Raw genomic sequence first — 20,000 nt, 5'->3', positions numbered from 1 at the left:
TGTGTGTGTGTGCGTACGTGCTTGTGTGAGTATATATATCTATATACATAGACATACATATATCCATTAACATTAATTATTATATGTTGTAATTTTATGTGTATATATATATATATATATATATATATATATATATATATAATCATTATTATTATAATATTATAACTGCACTCGCACAATTACTAATCTTTTGGGTGTAGTTATATTCGCAGTACAGAGACATAGCACATAGTAAAACTATGATAATATATTGTAACTATTATTATTATTATTATAGTATAGATTTTCTGGTCAAACTTATTATATGACAATTATATTTCTCGTAGATTTTCTTCACACTGTTTACTCTCGCCCTGTCTTGCTGTTTCCAATAAAACATCGTATTGGAAGGAGCTCCGATGTGGCAGTTGAAGTTGCTAGAATTAGCAGACAATTTGTCTCTTATTCGTACGTTTAAAATACTTTGTGATGGTCACCTTGGAAACATTTTCCGTTGTAGATCTGCTCATTTTGTTCAGATAAGGCTATCCTCGGGTTATAATTCAAATGCAACAACTAATGTTTCAGGATAACCGTCAGAGGTGCATTCAGGGCATAAGAAAAGTGAAGAAACAATAAACAGCGAAAGTGAAGGGTTTTACAGTTTTTGTTTAATTTTCGTTTTCATTTGTTCTTTGTTAATTTCATTGGTTGAACTCAAGCCACAATAAACTTAAGACTTGCTAGTGGTGGCTTAAACTGTCGTTGATCCCTTTAGGATATTCGCTGTCTATCATAACTACTTGTAGCATATGAACTGAAAAAGGTGGCACGCAGGGCAAAATGCTTAGCCCCATTTCGTCTGTGCTTACCTTTTGAGTTCAAATTCTGCTGACGTCCTCGTTGCTTTTCATCCTTTCGGGACCGATAAAATAAGTACCAGTTGAACACCGGGGTCGATGTAATCTATTTAATCCCTCCCCGAAATTGCTGACCTTATGTCAAAATTTGAAACTAATATATGGAATGAAAGACCGAGTGGCCAAATCGATTAGGACCGTGCATGGGTGATCCAGCGAAATTTGCGTGTCCGAGGCAAAAGTACTTAACTGCCAGTATGAAAGATCTCTCAGCATTATGTGGCTAGCCACAGGGTAGTGGAGTTAAACGTAGAGATCTGTAGGGTACCACAGGATAATGTAATTAATTACTGTAGCTAATTGTGGCATACAGCAACTAACGAGAGTTAATTGCAGAGTACTGTTGTCAATTACATGATTCTGCAACTAATCATAAATCGTTGTAGCTAATTACAGGGTACTGCAGCTAATTACAGATTATTGTAACTATCAAGAGTTTACAGGGAATCGTAGTTGATTTAGTTGTGCAATCAACAACATATTCGTTGATTTGTCTTAAACTTCGACTCACAGGAAAAAATGCACGTAGGATAGTCGGCGTCGTAACAAGATGCTTATTTGTCTCGCATTTGCTTGATGATGCTGAAAAGATTCAATGAACACTGTCTTCCACAAATCCAGGTGGGGATTTCTTAAGATAATTAAACTCAACTGACAACGCATTTTGACAACATAATTTGGCAATGGTCATATCAAAAACTAAATAAAAAGATTTGAAACAATGCAGATCTGTCTTTCTGCCATATTTTCGCCAGATATTTTTGGAGATATTTTTTTAAGTTTTAATTTTTGTCAAAGTTATTTCTATACTTTTACTTTCCATTTTATTAAATATTTTTCTTCATTTTACATCGACAGAAAAAAAAATACTGAATGTATTTCAGAAATGAATAACAATGAGTAAAATAAAAACACTCGAATATACAGAGACATAAACAAAACACACACATATATATACATTGTGTGTGTTGTGTGTATAGATATATGCACGTGCGTGTATATGTGTGTGCGTGGGCGTGTGTCTGTGGCTTCGCACATCGTCTATTGAAGGAATTCATAATAAGGATTTGGAAATTGTAAAATTGAAATGAGAACCCAAATAACAATTAAGAACTGTTGTGAGAGTTTCAAAGTTAAATCTACAAAGATGAATTCGCCTGATTTCTTTTTCACATTTTTGTTTTTTTTTCATTTAAAGGAAAGGAAAATAAAAACGGATAAAAAAACACTTTGATGTTAGTGAGATTAGAGAATATAGCTAAGACTGAAAGCTAAAAACACGGGACAAAAGCACAAACGACAAAGTACATTATGAATGAAAGTGACTGCGGAGACCTGTTATTTATCATGTCAACAGACGAACAATGGGTAAAAAGTATGCAGCAATATATATACATACAGATACGTAAATATGTATATAGATATGTGCGTGTATGTATGCATATTCAATGGAGTATATAGATTTTTCCGAAGAAAGTTCTTCCCTACTTTAGATTTACCGAAGCACACTAAATTCCCTAAGACGATTTGATAGTGAATAGCAAAGTGAAATAACTAACAGTTGCAGAGTATTGCGTTCAACGGAAACAGTTCTTCCTGTCGTCGATTAAATGAATCCAGTTAAATAAATAAAAGATAAATAAAAGAATAAGAAAACAGACGGCACTTTATGAAGGACAAAAGGCTTTTGAAGGCCAGTAAAGCACTCTATTCTTCCTATTATATCTGTATCCGCAGATAGAGTGGAGTTAAATAAACGATTGAGTGCACCTTCTATAGTACATTTTAGCTTCCGTGTGCAAAAACATTTCATGCGATGTTTAACACGGAGGTAAGCTTAGACGCTGTCGCTCAGTTTGCTGCATATAGCTCTCATCAAATAGTCAACCGTTTTAGATGTAGATTTAGAGGGTAGCAATGTGCACTTTATTCTATGCTCCATCTACCAGTCAAAATCTGCATGCAAACATGTATGTATGCATGCATATAAATATATACATATGTGTATATATATATATATATATATATATATATATATATATATATATATATAAAGCAAAAGGCTGACAAAGGAAAACGTAGTTTATGCTATGAGCTTCCTTAGCTTATAGCTGTTTCTACTCTCTAAGATGCAGTGTTCTCATGATAAGGTGCCTGAATAACATCTTCTAGCTTCATCGGAGCCTCGAATATGAAGTGCGATTTATTTGCGAGGGAGAAGTAAATTTGTGCATTGTACAGTGCAGTCATTTCCGGTAAGAATGTCACTGGTGATGCGTATGAAAAGGTATATTCAAAAGACAATTAGATTTAATGGAAGAATTACAGCCATGTATACACACACGCACAGTCTCAAAAATTGCACGCAGACAGGCAGATACACAGACAGACAGATACCTTCACACACAGCTCATGTATACCCACACACACGTATATTGAGTTCTACTCCAGGTTATTAGTCACGCAAAACCTAAGCGGTATATATATATATATATATATATACACACATATATATACATATATATATATATATATATATATATACACACAGAGAGAGAGAGAGAGAGAGAGAGAGAGAGAGAGAGAGACTTGTAGATGAAAGTAAACATACAAACAGTCGCCAGTCACATACAGTGAACACAGCATACACTGCATCGGAATTAGATATTGTTAGAAAGCACATCCAAGATGAAGTCTTGATTAGAATAAACGAAACGTAATTTCTTCCCCATTATGGAACAACAATATGTCCGTAATAGAATGATTTGCTAGTATTAACAATAAACAACATTGATATGACTCAGGTTGGTTTTATATAACGTCAGCTTTCCATAACTAGATCCCCTACTTTCAAAAATTTATCTGTCTCCACATACAATCATACATGCATATATATACGTACATACATACATGCATGCATTCATGCATGTAAATATATGTGCATGTGTGTATATATGTTCGATTTTAGAAGTAAAGATAAAATATAATGGAAGGCGTGATTCTCTTGAAGGCGCCGAACAGACTAGAAATATTTCTGCTAGAGTTAATGAAGCTATAACCATATTCTCTACCAGAAAATCATTACATCATTAGCAAGGACAGGATGGGGGGTAATCATAATTACTTAGATGGGAAGTAAGAAAAAATAAATTTAATTAAATTTTTTAAAAAATAGCTGTAATATTTAGAACTTGTAATTTTGTAAAATATTGCCCTAGAGTATTACATTATAATGAACCGAATTGAGAAACATAATTATGTTTGAGATTAATTTACCAGGATTAATGAAACTGTCGTTCTGATATTAAGTAAATTATATATTGACATATATTGTACTTTATATACCACACTGCTCTATATTAGATATTATTAATTAGGGGACAGCTTATTAAAGTGACACTCTCATTATATTAGAGTCCACCTATACGGAGCGGTGTAACTTTAGATACACAAAATGGTCTGTAATTCAAACCTGTCTTCTTTTGCAAGTTCATGTGTCATTGCGTTTATGTATATGACAATTATGTAGATATTTAGTTCCACGATCTGCACCACGTTGTACAATCGTGATGTGTCCACAAGCATTGCTAGAGAAATTATGTAGGTATACTGAAAGTATGAAAATAATTTATTTCCCACAATGTTACTGCCGAGATAATATCGCATTCAGCCGAATAGACTCACACCTACACAACTTTTGTTTCAATCAGACTCATGGAATTTCAGAAATCAAACTTGCTTGAAAATATAGTGTCCCTTGAAGATTATGATCTATGGGTGTGTTCTCGCCCGACTCGAATATATACGAAGGTAGTACATGGGGCTTATTGCTTATTATTTTCAAGGAAATATTTACACAACCCCTGCATTCCTTCAGGTTCAAAAACAAAGCAAGCACCACTTTCTTTCTACGTTTTATCTTGAGATTACGGGATCACATAATGACTCGACCCAGTGTAACATGGAAGACTCTCGACAAAGCACCCACTCAATGGTTAATGCACCCCAGTACAACGGTGTCATCTTTGTCTCATTCAGAAACTGAACATGTAACCACATATGTCTCGGTTAACATGAGAACTGAGCTATTATTGCTATCACAAACGGACTATTTTATACAATGTCTGAACTGCTTTTCTGCATCCAAGAACATAACTAATTGCCAGTTATGAAGGATAATTGCATAAACTTTCTGTAAACATCTTCAATTCTCCATAAGTTGTTATTCCGAATATTGGAATCTAACGCCAGCTACTGATTTTACCACCAGCCGATATCAACCGTTACCAGTAACACTCAGCAATCAGGAGCAGCCATCATTTACTAACAGCCAATACTGATCAATAGACACAAACGTCCCCATGTGATCTGAACAAACCAATAATACCAAGCTTTATTCCTCGTGCAACGGAAAGTAGCCTTAACTCGAAACTGAGGAAGCGTTGTTAGTGAAGAGTCACGTAAGCGCTCTCTATCTCTATTCTCTCGAGTGGAGAATCAGTGGGTTTCAACCATTTTGTGCCTATGGATCTCTTTGAATCTTGTTTTATTTGGACGGACCCTCAAAGCCATTCAATGCTTAAAAAATCCTTTTATATTTATAGAATTAAATATTATTAGGAATTGTATTAAAAAAATTAAGATATTTTGAGAGTTGTAGAAACAGAAGTAATTAAAGGCAAATTTTAACAACAAAATCTTATATGTATCCCCAAGGGCCATATTGACCCCCGTTGAGAACCACTTCTGTAGAATGTAAATTGTATGTATGGCCTCTACTTTATTGTTGTAGCAGCGAATTAGCTTGACAGTTGTTATTCTTTGTAAATGTCTTCTGAGTCGGTATGCAGCTGATGAAAAGGAAAATGTAAGATAATCTTCAACGAAACAAAACAAAATTGTAAAAAAAACACATTAAATATACCGACGTCATAAGTTCTTATATATTTGGTCAGTTTCTGAATATAGTTTACACTGTTATATACTCCATTTGTAATCAATATTTAAATATATTTTCACTGTAAAGTATTATCAGAAACATATTTCCTTGATATGGATTTACGTCTGGAATTACGTATTTATAAAGAAACTACATCATCGTATAACTCGTTTATTTTTCGTAAAATCACATGTTACACGCACACGCGCGCGCACACATACACACACATGTATATAACTTCAGACAAACAAGGCAATTTTATTTGTTATACTGTTACAATACCAGGAAACTGTTCTTGAGCCTCTGACAGGCACCGAGGTATAAAATGCCGAAGTTAAAAGACCGAGGAAATATCGACATAAACGGATATATACATGTTCATTTTCATATTTATATAAATGCAGATATACATATATGTGCGTGTGTGTATGTGTGTATGAATGTATTATGTGTATGCATCTATGTATATATACATGTATATACATATCTGTTCACCCTATCTATATATACATGTATATATATATATACATATATATATATATATAAGTATATTATAAGTATACATATATATATATAAGTATATTATAAGTATACATATATATATATAAGTATATTATAAGTATACATATATATATATAAGTATATTATAAGTATACATATATATATATAAGTATATTATAAGTATACATATATATATATAAGTATATTATAAGTATACATATATATATATAAGTATATTATAAGTATACATATATATATATAAGTATATTATAAGTATACATATATATATATAAGTATATTATAAGTATACATATATATATATAAGTATATTATAAGTATACATATATATATATAAGTATATTATAAGTATACATATGTATATATATAAGTATATTATAAGTATACATATATATATATATAAGTATATTATAAGTATACATATATATATATAAGTATATTATAAGTATACATATATATATATAAGTATATTATAAGTATACATATATATATATAAGTATATTATAAGTATACATATATATATATAAGTATATTATAAGTATACATATATATATATAAGTATATTATAAGTATACATATATATATATAAGTATATTATAAGTATACATATATATATATAAGTATATTATAAGTATACATATATATATATAAGTATATTATAAGTATACATATATATATATAAGTATATTATAAGTATACATATATATATATAAGTATATTATAAGTATACATATGTATATATATAAGTATATTATAAGTATACATATATATATATATAAGTATATTATAAGTATACATATATATATATAAGTATATTATAAGTATACATATATATATATAAGTATATTATAAGTATACATATATATATATATAAGTATATTATAAGTATACATATATATATATAAGTATATTATAAGTATACATATATATATATAAGTATATTATAAGTATACATATATATATATAAGTATATTATAAGTATACATATATATATATAAGTATATTATAAGTATACATATATATATATAAGTATATTATAAGTATACATATATATATATAAGTATATTATAAGTATACATATATATATATAAGTATATTATAAGTATACATATATATATATAAGTATATTATAAGTATACATATATATATATAAGTATATTATAAGTATACATATATATATATAAGTATATTATAAGTATACATATATATATATAAGTATATTATAAGTATACATATATATATATAAGTATATTATAAGTATACATATATATATATAAGTATATTATAAGTATACATATATATATATAAGTATATTATAAGTATACATATATATATATATATAAGTATATTATAAGTATACATATATATATATATATAAGTATATTATAAGTATACATATATATATATATATAAGTATATTATAAGTATACATATATATATATAAGTATATTGTAAGTATACCTATATATATATATAAGTATTTTATAAGTATACATATATATATAAGTATACATATATATATATATTTGTTCACCCTATCTATCTATCTATCTATCTATCTATCTATCTATCTATCTATCTATCTATCTATCTATCTATCTATCTAGACAGTTAGATAGACACCGAAGAAAAAGGTTGGCTGTGACCTTGAAACTTTTATTAGTAATTAGCTTCGTCAGACTGTCTCTTGAAAGCTTCCGACCCATCTAAACTTGGAAATTCCTTAATGAAATTGAACTTATTTAAATGTAGCCACTGGTCGTGGACTTGATGTGTGAATGTTGCCTACGACTATGCATAAAGCCATGCATATACCTACACACGCACACAAACAGAAACCTCTGTGTAAAGGAGCATAATCATGCATCTAAGTAAATACATACCTGAAGGCGTTTAAGCCCGCACAACACCTGTGCATGCTAGTCAACGATCCATGCCCTTTCAGCTTGGTCATAACTCAGCCGGGCCTGGCTGATGGAACCGATCGGCTCGTAGTCAGCTTGAATCAGTTTAGGGATTTCATTTTAGCTCGGAAATTAATCTCATTGAAAAAGTAATCACACGTAGACATATTTAGAGGCAGAACGACATATTATGTACATCGATATGATTCAATTTTGCTTGTAATTATTCTCGTAAACTCTGAAAAACAAGCCTTCTTTTTCATGTCAAAATATCGATTTAACTGTTTACATTATATTATTGGAGATCAATAAATTGTAAGTAAAATAAAATAAATAAATACTCTACTGCCTGCCGTTCTTCTTATCCCATTGAAACGCATTTAACGACCGGAGCAACCACAATGGCCTCACCATTCACAAGATGCATCGTTACAACAATACAATATTTACGTATCGTTTCTCACAGAGAATAATCAGTTCTCGTACAGAGAAAGAGGGTTTTAACAGTTCAATAATGGTTTTGTCGAATTCATTAAATGAAACATATGAAAGTTATTGATTAAGAAATCAAATGGCAATAGGGATGATATGCGTCGACTTTATAGATGATGATGATGATGATAATGATGATGATGATGATGATAGGAACAACGGGAACAACAACAGAACAATGATTACAAGAACAACAACAGTAATAATAATCCTTTCTATTATAGGCACAAGGCCTGAAATTGTTAGGGGAGGGGCTAGTCAATTACATCGACCCAAGCATTTATTTTATCGACCCCCCCCCCCCAATGGATTAAAGGCAAAGTCGACTTCGGCGGAATTTGAACTCAGGACGTAAAGCCGGACGAAATTCCACCAAACATTTCGTCCGGCATGCTGCCGCTTCTGATGATAAGAATAACAGAATGAATCAAGCGGAACTCGCATGGGATATGCCAGTCTCGACAGGTAAAAAACTGCAGAATAACCGATTAGATATCACTCTCTTACGGAACGAATTCAAAGAATGGATCTTCATCAACATCGCAGACCAAAATAATGTAATGTGAAGACAGACAATGCGAAAGATTATTTCAACAGGCTGTCTGTCTTTAGTTTCAAAATGTAAAATGAAAACAAACGCAGAAACAGAAATTCAAAGTATAAACGAGGAAATCCAGCGTTCCTATTTTGGTAGAATGACATCATCAGAAAACAAGAAAAAGAAAGAAATGACAAATAAAAAGGAAAAATGATATTTAGTAGAAGAGTTTTGTGTAAACATGATGAAATTCACCTGTCATTTTATTCATTCCTCCATGATATGTTGTTTGTGATTCACAAATATATTTGTCCTCATGCATTTGGACTGACATCGGGGATAACTGGAAACAGGCAAATGCTTTTGTACGCCATTATGTCAAACGCGGTTGCAGTAAATCACGATAGAAGGAAATTGTAAATGACACAGCTAAGATTGGCAAGGAAAGTCAAGATTTTACGCATAATTTTAGCAAATATGTGACATAATTCCTTTTAGTGATTAACTGGCACCGAAACTTCGCTAGCATTTCAAAAGTGTTGCGTGAAAGTTATCAGCATATTGAAGATAAATATACCCATTTCAAACAAATATTTTCTCTGTCGCCTTTAGATGTAATAAAAATATGAGAGGAATATTAACCACTACCTCGAACTCCAAGAAAACTATCATTGGAGCGTCTGAACGCTGCACCTTGAAAATCAGCCGCAAGAGAGGTAAACCCTGTTCATTGTGCAACAACATGCGTCAAGTCAATTCCATCACGAATCCTAACAATTAAATAAAAGGTTCAATGGACACAGGCATTGATGCCAGGCAAAATAGTAGTAGTTCAAAAGAAATTGCCGAACATTTTGAATTAAACGGGACACCTGAAAATGCACATTCTCAGAAATTATTCTGAACCTACTGAGTGTATATATACGGCGTGGCTGTGTGGTGAGTAGCTTGCTTACCAACCACATGGTCCCGGGTTCAGTCCCACTGAGTGGCACCTTGGAAAAGTGTTTTCTACTAAACCCTCGTGAGTGGATTCGGTAGACGTAAACTGAAAGAAGCCCGTCGTACATATATACATGTGTATGTGCTTGTCCCTTCCACCATTGCCTAACAACCGATGCTGGTGTGTTTATGTCCCAGTAACTTAACGGTTCGGCAAAAGAAACGATAGAATAAGTACTAGGCTTACAAAGAATAAGTCCTGGGGTCGATTTGTTCGACTAAAGGCGGTGCCCCAGCATGATCGCAGTCAAATTACTGAAACAAATAAACAATAAAAAACACACACATGCACACAGAGAAAGACACTTACACACGTATAAACTGACGTTTATAAACTTGCGTTTAGGTTTTAATTGCTAATAAGCTACCTGTACAATTCATAGAATACACTTCTACCGTGATGGTGCTCTTGATGGTTTTGGGGTTTTATATTCTCTATTATTATGATGATGATTGTTGTTGTTGTGGTCGTTGATGTTATTGTTGTTGTAGATCGTTGTTTGAGGATTCACTTTCGTTATTTGCTTTTCTTCGTTTTTGTTGTTGCATTAAAGTAGCAAGCTGGTAGCACCGTTAGCAGACCGGGCAAAAGGGTTAGCAGCATTTCGCTCATCCTTATGTTCTGAATTCAAATTCTGTTGAGGTCGACTTTGCCAGCTACTTTTTCTGAAGTGATAAAATACGTATCCGCTGACGAGCACTCCTTTAATCGGGCAGGTAAGGAAGTTTTTCATTTGTTTGGTACGTATGACGAAATAAGTCGTCTGGTGGACGAGGTCGGCAGCTATAATGACCGAAATGCTCCTCTGTGGTAGAACCCTCATCGAGTTTTTCAAGTTTTCCTTGAAAAGGAAAATGAGGATAGAGAGGGACTTACTGTCTTCTGGTGAGTTTATAGAATGGTGGGTGGATGTGGCAAAATGGCAAGACAGAATGACACTGCTCTAAGTGAGAACCTGTCAGTCGGAGAACAGGGATTGGAATAGGGGCTTGCCCTTCGATTTGAAGATCTTGAATGGTGGGGTTCCTCGATTTATTCCTAGAGGTTCTCCTGTGTCAGGTGGATCACAACACTACCACCCGCTTTTATTTACATTTACTTCTGAACTTGTGCTCTGTCTAATTCCTTTCTTTTGTTTATACTCTATATCATGAATAATTTACCATTTCCTTTTTTATCATACAATTTTATCTAAATTCCTATATTTTACGTCTATCTATTTTATTGTCCACCCCATCCGCCAACTTGGTGGCATATAAAAGAAATCATGTTCATCATCGTCATCGTCATCGTCGTTGGTGGTGGTGAGGATGATGACACTGTCATCATCATCATCAACAAGCAGAACAAGAAAAGCAGCAGCAGCAGCAAGAATAACGATATTTATAATCAATTACAAAACATGTTGATTATCGATTCTGGATATTTTATTCGGAAACTATTTGTCATAAAAAAAGTTATCGACAAATATAAATAGAAACAGAGTAAATCGCTTCTTTTGAGAGAAGACAATATATCTTTAAAGAAATGGATGAGCAGAAAGGAATATTTCAACAACAACAACAACAGCAATGACGAAAACTGCAGCAACGAGAAAAGCAGCAAAGTTGATGACAGCCAGATCAACATCTTTAATAACCTCATCGATATCACTAACAAAGACAAACACCAACGTTAACACAAGCTACAACATCGACAACACCGCAACCTGCAACAACAAAATTATCGGTTTCAAATCTTGGCACAAATTTTCTGGGTTTGGAGGAGTATGTTGACTAAATTGACCCTAGATCTCAGTAGTTATTCCGAAAAAATGGCAGGTAAAGTCGACTCCAGATTTTTTGGGATTCAGAACCTAAGGTTGGACGAAATGCCGCGAAGCATTTTGTTCGGTGTGCTAACGATTTTACCGGCTCGCTGTCTTCGCAACAACATTAATATCGATTTCTCATTGTAAGGCGGCGAGCTGGCAGAAACGTTAGCACGCCGGGCGAAATGCTTAGCCGTATTTCGTCCGTCCTTATGTTCTGAGTTCAAATTCCGTGGAGGTCGACTTTGCTTTTCATCCTTTTGGGGTCGATAAATTAAGTTGTGTACTGAGATCGATCTAGTCGACTAGCCCCCTTCCCCCAAAATTTGGGGCCTTGTACCCAGAGTAGAAGAGAATATCGGTTTCACATGTTCGTAGAAGGCCAGCAATTTTGAGGGAGGGAGAAGGGAAAAATCCACCCCGATACTCATCTGGTACTTACTCTATTAACTCCGGAAAGATGATATTTATGTTGACCCTGGAATGATGAAAGGTGAAGTCTACCTCGGCGGAATTTGAACTCAAAACATGACGGCAGACCAATTTTACCCGGCGTGCTAATGGTTCTGCCACCTCGCCAGTTTAATGCAACAACAACTGCATCAATAACACCACCAATACCAACAACAAAGACAAAAACAACACCCTGCACAAAAGAAACTCTTCTAACATCACTGTCTACAACAACAACAACAATCATAATAATAGTACAAAATATAAAACCCATCGACCTGCAACAGCCTCATGATGAAGCCTCAGCGTACTTCCTCTATCTTCTAGAAATAGCAGCCAAATCTCCGTCGTGAAGTGGGCCCTAACCCACCATAGTCCTATTCGACCTGAGGCCGGATCGAACAACAGTGACGGTAGCAACAACAACGACAAGAATAATAACCAAGAACTCCACTAGCACTAGCACCACCACAACCACTTCCACAATTATCCTCACCCAAACCACCACCATCATCACTGCCGCTCCCACCACTCATAGCAACAAGATCAACAGCACCGGTTGCACTACCAACACTGACGACACCACCTCCACCTCCACCTACCACTTAAACCAACAACAGTCATTACACTACTATCACTACGACGACTACTAATAACATCACCATTACCACTACTAACCACCACAACAACAGCAACAACAAATACAAATTGTTATTGAAAGCCTTGACTAGCGTCGTCAGGCATTCATTGACAAGAACACTCGTCGAAAAAGTAATTATTAAAACCGGTAAATTTGAGATAATTTAATACGAAGTAATTGTAATTACTAATATTTTTCTGAAGCAAACAAAACAAAACTATTTCCGACACCACTTACCGCCAAATTTTTACCCCCTCTCCCCAAAGAAACGAATGGGGAACAAAAGGAAACATGGCTGAGAAAGAAATTTAATCACGTGATAATTGTGACAATAAGAGAAGAGAAACAATCAAGTATAATGATATAAAGAGAATTATTGTTTGATTGGTTGTGGTGCTTGCTGAATATTCAAGCTCTGAGAGAATGGAACTTTGGTAGAACTGCAAGAATTATTTACTGTCAAGTTGCTTATAGGCGCAGGCGTGGATGTGTGGTAAGTTGACTCCGAAACTCATAGTTTCTGGTTCAGTTCCACTGCCTGGTAACTTGGATAAGTTCATTCTATTATGGCCTCCAGCCGACTAAAGCGTCGTGAATGAATTTTCTAGACGGAAACTGAAAGAATCCAGTCGTATATGTGTGTATGAGAGAGAGAGAGTGAGTGTGTGCATGTGTGTGAGTGTGTTGTGCTTTGTTTGTGTGTGTGTCATTACTACTGCTTGTCAAACGTTCTCGTAACTTAACGGTTTGGCAAAAGACCTCAAGAGAATAAATATGAGGCTTAAAATATATAAGTACTGGAGTCGATTTATTCGAGTAATAATTCTTCAAGGCGGTGCCCCAGCATGGCCGCAGTCAAATGACTAAAACAAATAAAGGATAAAATGATAAAAGAGACTTTGACATTATGAGTTCCATTTCCACGAAGTTCGACGTAGTTATAATTTATGGTGGGGTCGGCAGCGTAAAGGACCAATTATGTAGAGAGAGAGAATTAATCGAATGACACAAGTGTCTCTTATTTTTCACCCAAATATTTATCGATATACATCACTCGTGAAATTTAAATAAAAAAAAATACAAATCATGAAATGATTCCTTATCTTAAATATAAATAATTCACACAAAGTTATCATTAACCACTTTGTTTATGCATGAAGAAATTTTGTCTGAGAGATTTCACTGAAATGTTACATTAATTTAGTGAACAAAATTATTATAAAGATATTCCCTTTGATGTTCGTTGTCTATCATAAACTTATTATTAATACACACACGCATATATTCACAAGGGTATGAGCTTTTATGTAGTTGGTCGGCCTGCTAGAAAAATACGTCCAGCTATCATCCTGTATAACAGGCAGAAAGTCACATTATAAGCATAGAAACAGAAGTTTGATTAGGAATGTTGTTAATGGAGAAGTCGAAGAAGAGAAATCGAAGCATATATGCGGTTCGATAAGAATATTTTTCTATGTGGTGAATTGTAGTGAAAAATATAAGCACAAGGAAAATGCACAGAAAATTTATTTGGACAATGTATGCATATATATATATGTATATATATATATATATATATATTCTTATACAATTCTAATTTTCTATTTGACGGGTTTTTAGAAGCAACGCATCAACTTTATATAGACCACACATTGTTTCAGGGAATTCATTATTAAATTCATATAAAATGTATATGCCCACTATGGGCATATACATTTTATATGAATTATTTATATGTGTGTGTGTCTGTGTTTGTTTGTTTGTGTGTGTGTGTCTGTGTAATAAAATATTTACATCGACGACCGGTTTCACTTGTGCTAATTATGACTAAGAAATTAGTGAGAATGTAACAAACTGATGCTGCCATAAGAAGTTTTCGTTTCATGTTCATTGGAGGAAAAAGATTTTGTACACACACACACACACACACACATGCATACATACATATGCAAATATACGTGTGTGTATGTGAGTGCGTGAGTGTTTAAATGTACAAATATACTAAAGTTCCTGTTTATGTTACAATAAGGGCATTTACAAATTAAATTGATGGATTACTCAATGCATTTGGTAGCTTACAAATTAATTATTCTTTTACAAGAATAGTATTGACAGTGAATTCAAAGTTTCGGCCATCTGATTCTTCATCGGTGATCCTCATTGGTAATAATCATCGGTGAGCTGGCCGAAACTTCGAAGTCACTATTAAGAAGAGTCGTGTTTAAAATTATATATATGAATATATGTATACATATGTATACATACAGAAAGTTTGTTGTACTTGAAATAATGTTTTCAATATTTTTAAAATAAGCATTTTTAGTTAAACAGTATTAAAATATTATTTATTAATCCTTCTCTAAGAAAGTCAGCCTAAATTTCAATCATATACCTAGTTTGAAAAAAAATACGTAATATAACATTTATTTTTCTGAAAACGAAAATAGAGGCAAAATTTTAATAAGTTTTTAATTCTTTCTTTTTTTAGCTGAATATGTTTTATATTAAGGGTAGCCGTGTTTAAATGGACAAACCGTTTGGATTATAATTTTATCATCTTGCTGTCCGCAAAGTGACGAGTATCGAATAAATATGTGATTAAGGCTTTAAATCATTATTTTATTTAAAAAAAATTTACCTAAGGGAGATAATACAAATATGCCAATGACGTAAATTTTGATTTTTCAGTTATAGGATGATGTAGTGAATGTTGTACTTAAGAATTTCTTAATTGAAATCTCCATTTCAAAGGATCGAAAAGAATCCCCGGACGTGTCGTTAATAATTTCCGGTAGATTCTGGTTTTGTTTCTACCATCAAAATAGAAATTTTAATTCGTTTAGAATTTTTTACTTGCAGCATAATTAATGATGATTGGACCATAAATGCCACTGTTGCTGTTGTTGTTATTGTTGTATAGCCCCAAGTCCACGGTGAAGGAGTAAACTGATGGATTAATTAAAAGGGATTACTGCTGTGATGATCACACTTTGGGGCGTTCTGAAGTTCTTGAAAGTTCTCGAAGCAGTGTAACGCGAAGTTATTAGTGTTGTTTAACCCCAGGGTAACTCTGATGGAGGAGACCAATGATCAATGTAAGGCATACCACTCATAACATTCTCAAAATTTCAAGAATAACAGCATCTGATACAGTGGAGATTTGGTTGCTATTTCTAGCTAGTTCAACCACCAGGTAGAGTATCCCTATTAAATCAAGAGCATAAATGTTGCGGTAGAAAGGATTAAACTAATCAGGTACATACTTGTATTAGCTCGACCTCAGCCCACACCTTCCTGAAGAGTAGGATTCATTACCGATTCATGGCGACGTAACTAGTCCTCCGTCGGTTACGACGATGAGCTTTCTTGTTGATCCGATCAACGGAACACGCACGGACATTTATTATGCATTTTGTAGCAGAGAAGCCAAAAATTGATTGAAAAATCCTTATATGGTTTTTTTTATATTTGGAGTAATTATTTATTTGAAACTATATTTCTTTGAATCGCCCTTTTGGTCACCATCATAAGTTTCACTTCAGAATTAATTCTTTCATTTCTTTTCCGTTGTTTATGTGCAATGTTATGTTCAATGGGTTTGCTGTATCTTACAGAAGGGATACGGTATTGAATTTGTCTATTTCGTTGTGCAGAGTGGTATAGTCGATCAAACGGCAGAATGCACGGAACTCTTTTTTTCAGATATGTAATACCGTTTATTTTACACCATTCTTAAATCACGCTTTATTCTCTGAGAATGTATGATATCATACACTCTGTTGGATTACAAAATATTAGATAGACGTTGTTAGAGCAGAAAAACTTAATGGTCGTGCATGGAATAGTTTCTGGATAATTTGATCAATCATCTGTGGCACGATGCTAAAAAAGTTTAGAAAAATAGAAATAAAAGGATGAAATAATGACAAAGATGACGACGGAGGAGAGAATATCTCTCAACACATGATGTTAGAGGTTGAGGTTAAAATGACAAATAGACATACCTTGCTGTGTTGGTAGTGCCAAGTCTTTGTCAAAATTGACAGAGAGTGTCTTGGCTATCAGACTGTAGGCAACCATCATCATCATTAACGGTAACAAGAAGAGTATAATATCCAAGAATATTTGATAAACTTTTCCCAAAGTTTTGTCTGGCCAAATCTCGATGCAAAGTTTATTGCCGTTTCGCATGGTTCGCAACTGTTGGAAAATGGCCACCGGAAGTGTGAAAAATAACGCCGACAACCATCCGCCCAGGATGATCTTGTAAGCATGGGATAAGGTCTGCCAGCGTCGTGATCGGAGTGGGTGACAAATCGCGAAATAGCGCTCCAGTGAGAGGGCGAGCAGAGTGAAAGAGTTCACAGCTACGATGGTTGCTGCAAAGAGAATAGAAAGATGGTGATAATGAGGATGATGAAGATGATGATGACTATATAGACTTATAAGATCGACGGTCTAACCACTGAGCCATGCGCCTCCATATACGTACATGCATACATACATATATACATATATGTGTACATATGTATATATATACACACACATATATATGCATACATTTTATATCTGTATATACATGCATACACACATACAAACATACTTACACACACACGTGTGTGTGTGTGTGTGTGTGTGTGTGTGTGTGTGTGTGTGTGTGTGTGTGTGTGTGTGTGTGTGTGTGTGTGTGTGTGTGTGTGTAGATAGATAGATAGTTAGGTTGGTAGATAGGTAGGTCCGTAGCATATATTTAGAAGTCCAACATAGATTGCAATACAGTTGCCGAGTTTTATTAGATTGCAATTTTTCAGACAATTAATCAAATCTTTAGAAATACACAGATTTCCAATATTTACATCTCGACTATGTTTCGGTCAGTTTGATATCCAGTTGCAACTCACAGAATATGTAAATATTGAATATTATTTCATCTCTAATGATGTGGTTAATTTGGCGAAAGATTTTCATCTAATTAACTACAACTCAATGCAACCATTTGAATATATCATTCCTAATTGCTCTTTGGTGTAAAATTATAAAAACAAGACTTAAGTATAAAGTGATAGAAATATATTTCAATGAAACATTAATAATAATAAAAGAATACGTCGTGAAGGTTTTTATTGAAAACATGATCCGTAAAATTTGGGAGAGGGGATTAATGGTTTTATATCTAAATGTGGAAATATTGAAAAGAAAATGGTAAAAGAACGTTCCGATTTTGAACGGGAAAGTAGGATCACTCATAGTTTATAAAACTACGAGTTCACTGAAAGACCGGCTTATCGAAACACGAGAAAAATAGAAACACTACCGCAGGGCTCACTGAACTATTAGTTTAGTGAAACGCTGGAACAACAAAGCACCAGTTCAGTGAGATACTGGTTCAATGAAACACCGGCTCACCGGAACGTTGGCTTACTGAAGCACTGCCTCCGTGGTTCACAAAACCACCAGCTTACTGAAACACAGGTTCAGTGAAAGAGCTACCAATTCAGAGCCAGACGATGCACCATATGGACAAGTTTTCAAAACTGGCAGCACTCTAAAACTGAAGAGTATTTCATTTATTTGTAGAGGTAAATCTCTAGTCCTATGAAGAAGCTTACGATCATGCGAAGGGATCTAGCTACAAACCCATTTTTTTGAGGGCCCTACACATAGCCGTCCGTGTAGCCCCTTCCAATCGTGTATACCTCCAAAGGTATCCCTGCCTCAACAGTACAATGATGTTATAAAATGAAAGACTTTATAAATATTATATTGAAGTGGCGCAGTGGTTAAAACGTCAGCTGGAATGTTTCCCAATCTTTTGTTTTAAGACTCTTTGATTTGAGTTCGAATCCCGCTGCAAGTTTCATCTGTGCCATAAATTAGCAGCTCAGAATAGTGGATTGGTAGAATTGTTAGAGCAGCAGACGAGATGTTTTAAATGTGACGGTCCCCGTCGTTTGACGTTCGCTCACTACTCGCACGCTAACTGAAGCTATCAAGGTAGACTCCGGCATTTCTCTACAAACGGACAAACACCTCGTCGTCTCATCACTGATATAGAGACAATAAGGACAAAGTATTCTTTTCTACTATAGGCACAAGGCCCGAAAGTTTTGGGGGAGGAGGCGAGTCGATTAGATCAATCCCAGTACGCAACTGGTACTTAATTTATCGATCCCGAAAGGATGAAAGGCAAAGTCGACCTCAGCGGAATTTGAACTCAGAACAAAGACAGACGAAATACCGCTAAGCATTTCGCCCGGCGTCCTAACGCTTCTGCCAGCTCGCCGCCCCACAATAAGGACAAAGTATTGAGATGGCAAAACCCGAGATACAAATCAAATTCTGTTGCAAAGTTGATGATGATGATGATGATGCTACACTCATTGTTCCTGTAATTGTTCCTGTCGTCGCTGCTGTCACGGTTGTTGTTGTTGTTGAGATGCAGTTGTTACCGACAATAGTAACACTGCTATTGTTGTTGTTGTTATTGTCGATGTTTTTGTTGTTGATGTTGTTCGTGCTGCTTTTCTTAATGCTGTTATTGTTAAATACTATTCTTGTTCTTGTTGCTTACATTGTCAGTCGCTTCGGGTTGTTCTTACTGTTGTCCTAATCTAACAGTCCGCCATCTTACATTTTCCATCTTTGTAATTAACTGTTTAAATCACCATCACCATCATCATCGTCGTCGTCGTCACACCTTATCTTCTATTTCAATTTCACTTTGCTCTTATTGTTTCCATTATAGTCGTTACCATAGCTACGCTGTTGTTGTTGCTATTTTTATTGTTATTTTTCTATTCTTA

General features: G+C 34.2%; 1 protein-coding gene and 1 long non-coding RNA gene across 3 annotated transcripts in view; one reads left to right on the top strand and one right to left on the bottom strand.

The window, feature by feature from the left end:
* The window catches only part of LOC106876555 (cholecystokinin receptor type A), a 150,474-nt gene that overhangs the window by 21,847 nt on the left and 108,627 nt on the right, over positions 1-20,000 (bottom strand). Inside the window, exon 2 of the mRNA XM_089359206.1 lies at positions 17,202-17,576. Coding sequence (XP_089215332.1) covers positions 17,202-17,576 — 375 coding nt within the window. The remainder of the gene's footprint in view (positions 1-17,201; positions 17,577-20,000) is intronic.
* The window catches only part of LOC149133153 (uncharacterized), a 147,333-nt gene that overhangs the window by 34,060 nt on the left and 93,273 nt on the right, over positions 1-20,000 (top strand). The window lies entirely within an intron of this gene.

Source organism: Octopus bimaculoides, chromosome 11 (assembly GCF_046866305.1).
Source record: "Octopus bimaculoides isolate indiv1 chromosome 11, ASM4686630v1, whole genome shotgun sequence".
NCBI classification, from domain to species: Eukaryota; Metazoa; Mollusca; class Cephalopoda; order Octopoda; family Octopodidae; genus Octopus; species Octopus bimaculoides.
The sequence above is the reverse complement of the archived record's forward strand: the minus strand, read 5'-3'. Positions and strand labels throughout refer to the sequence as shown.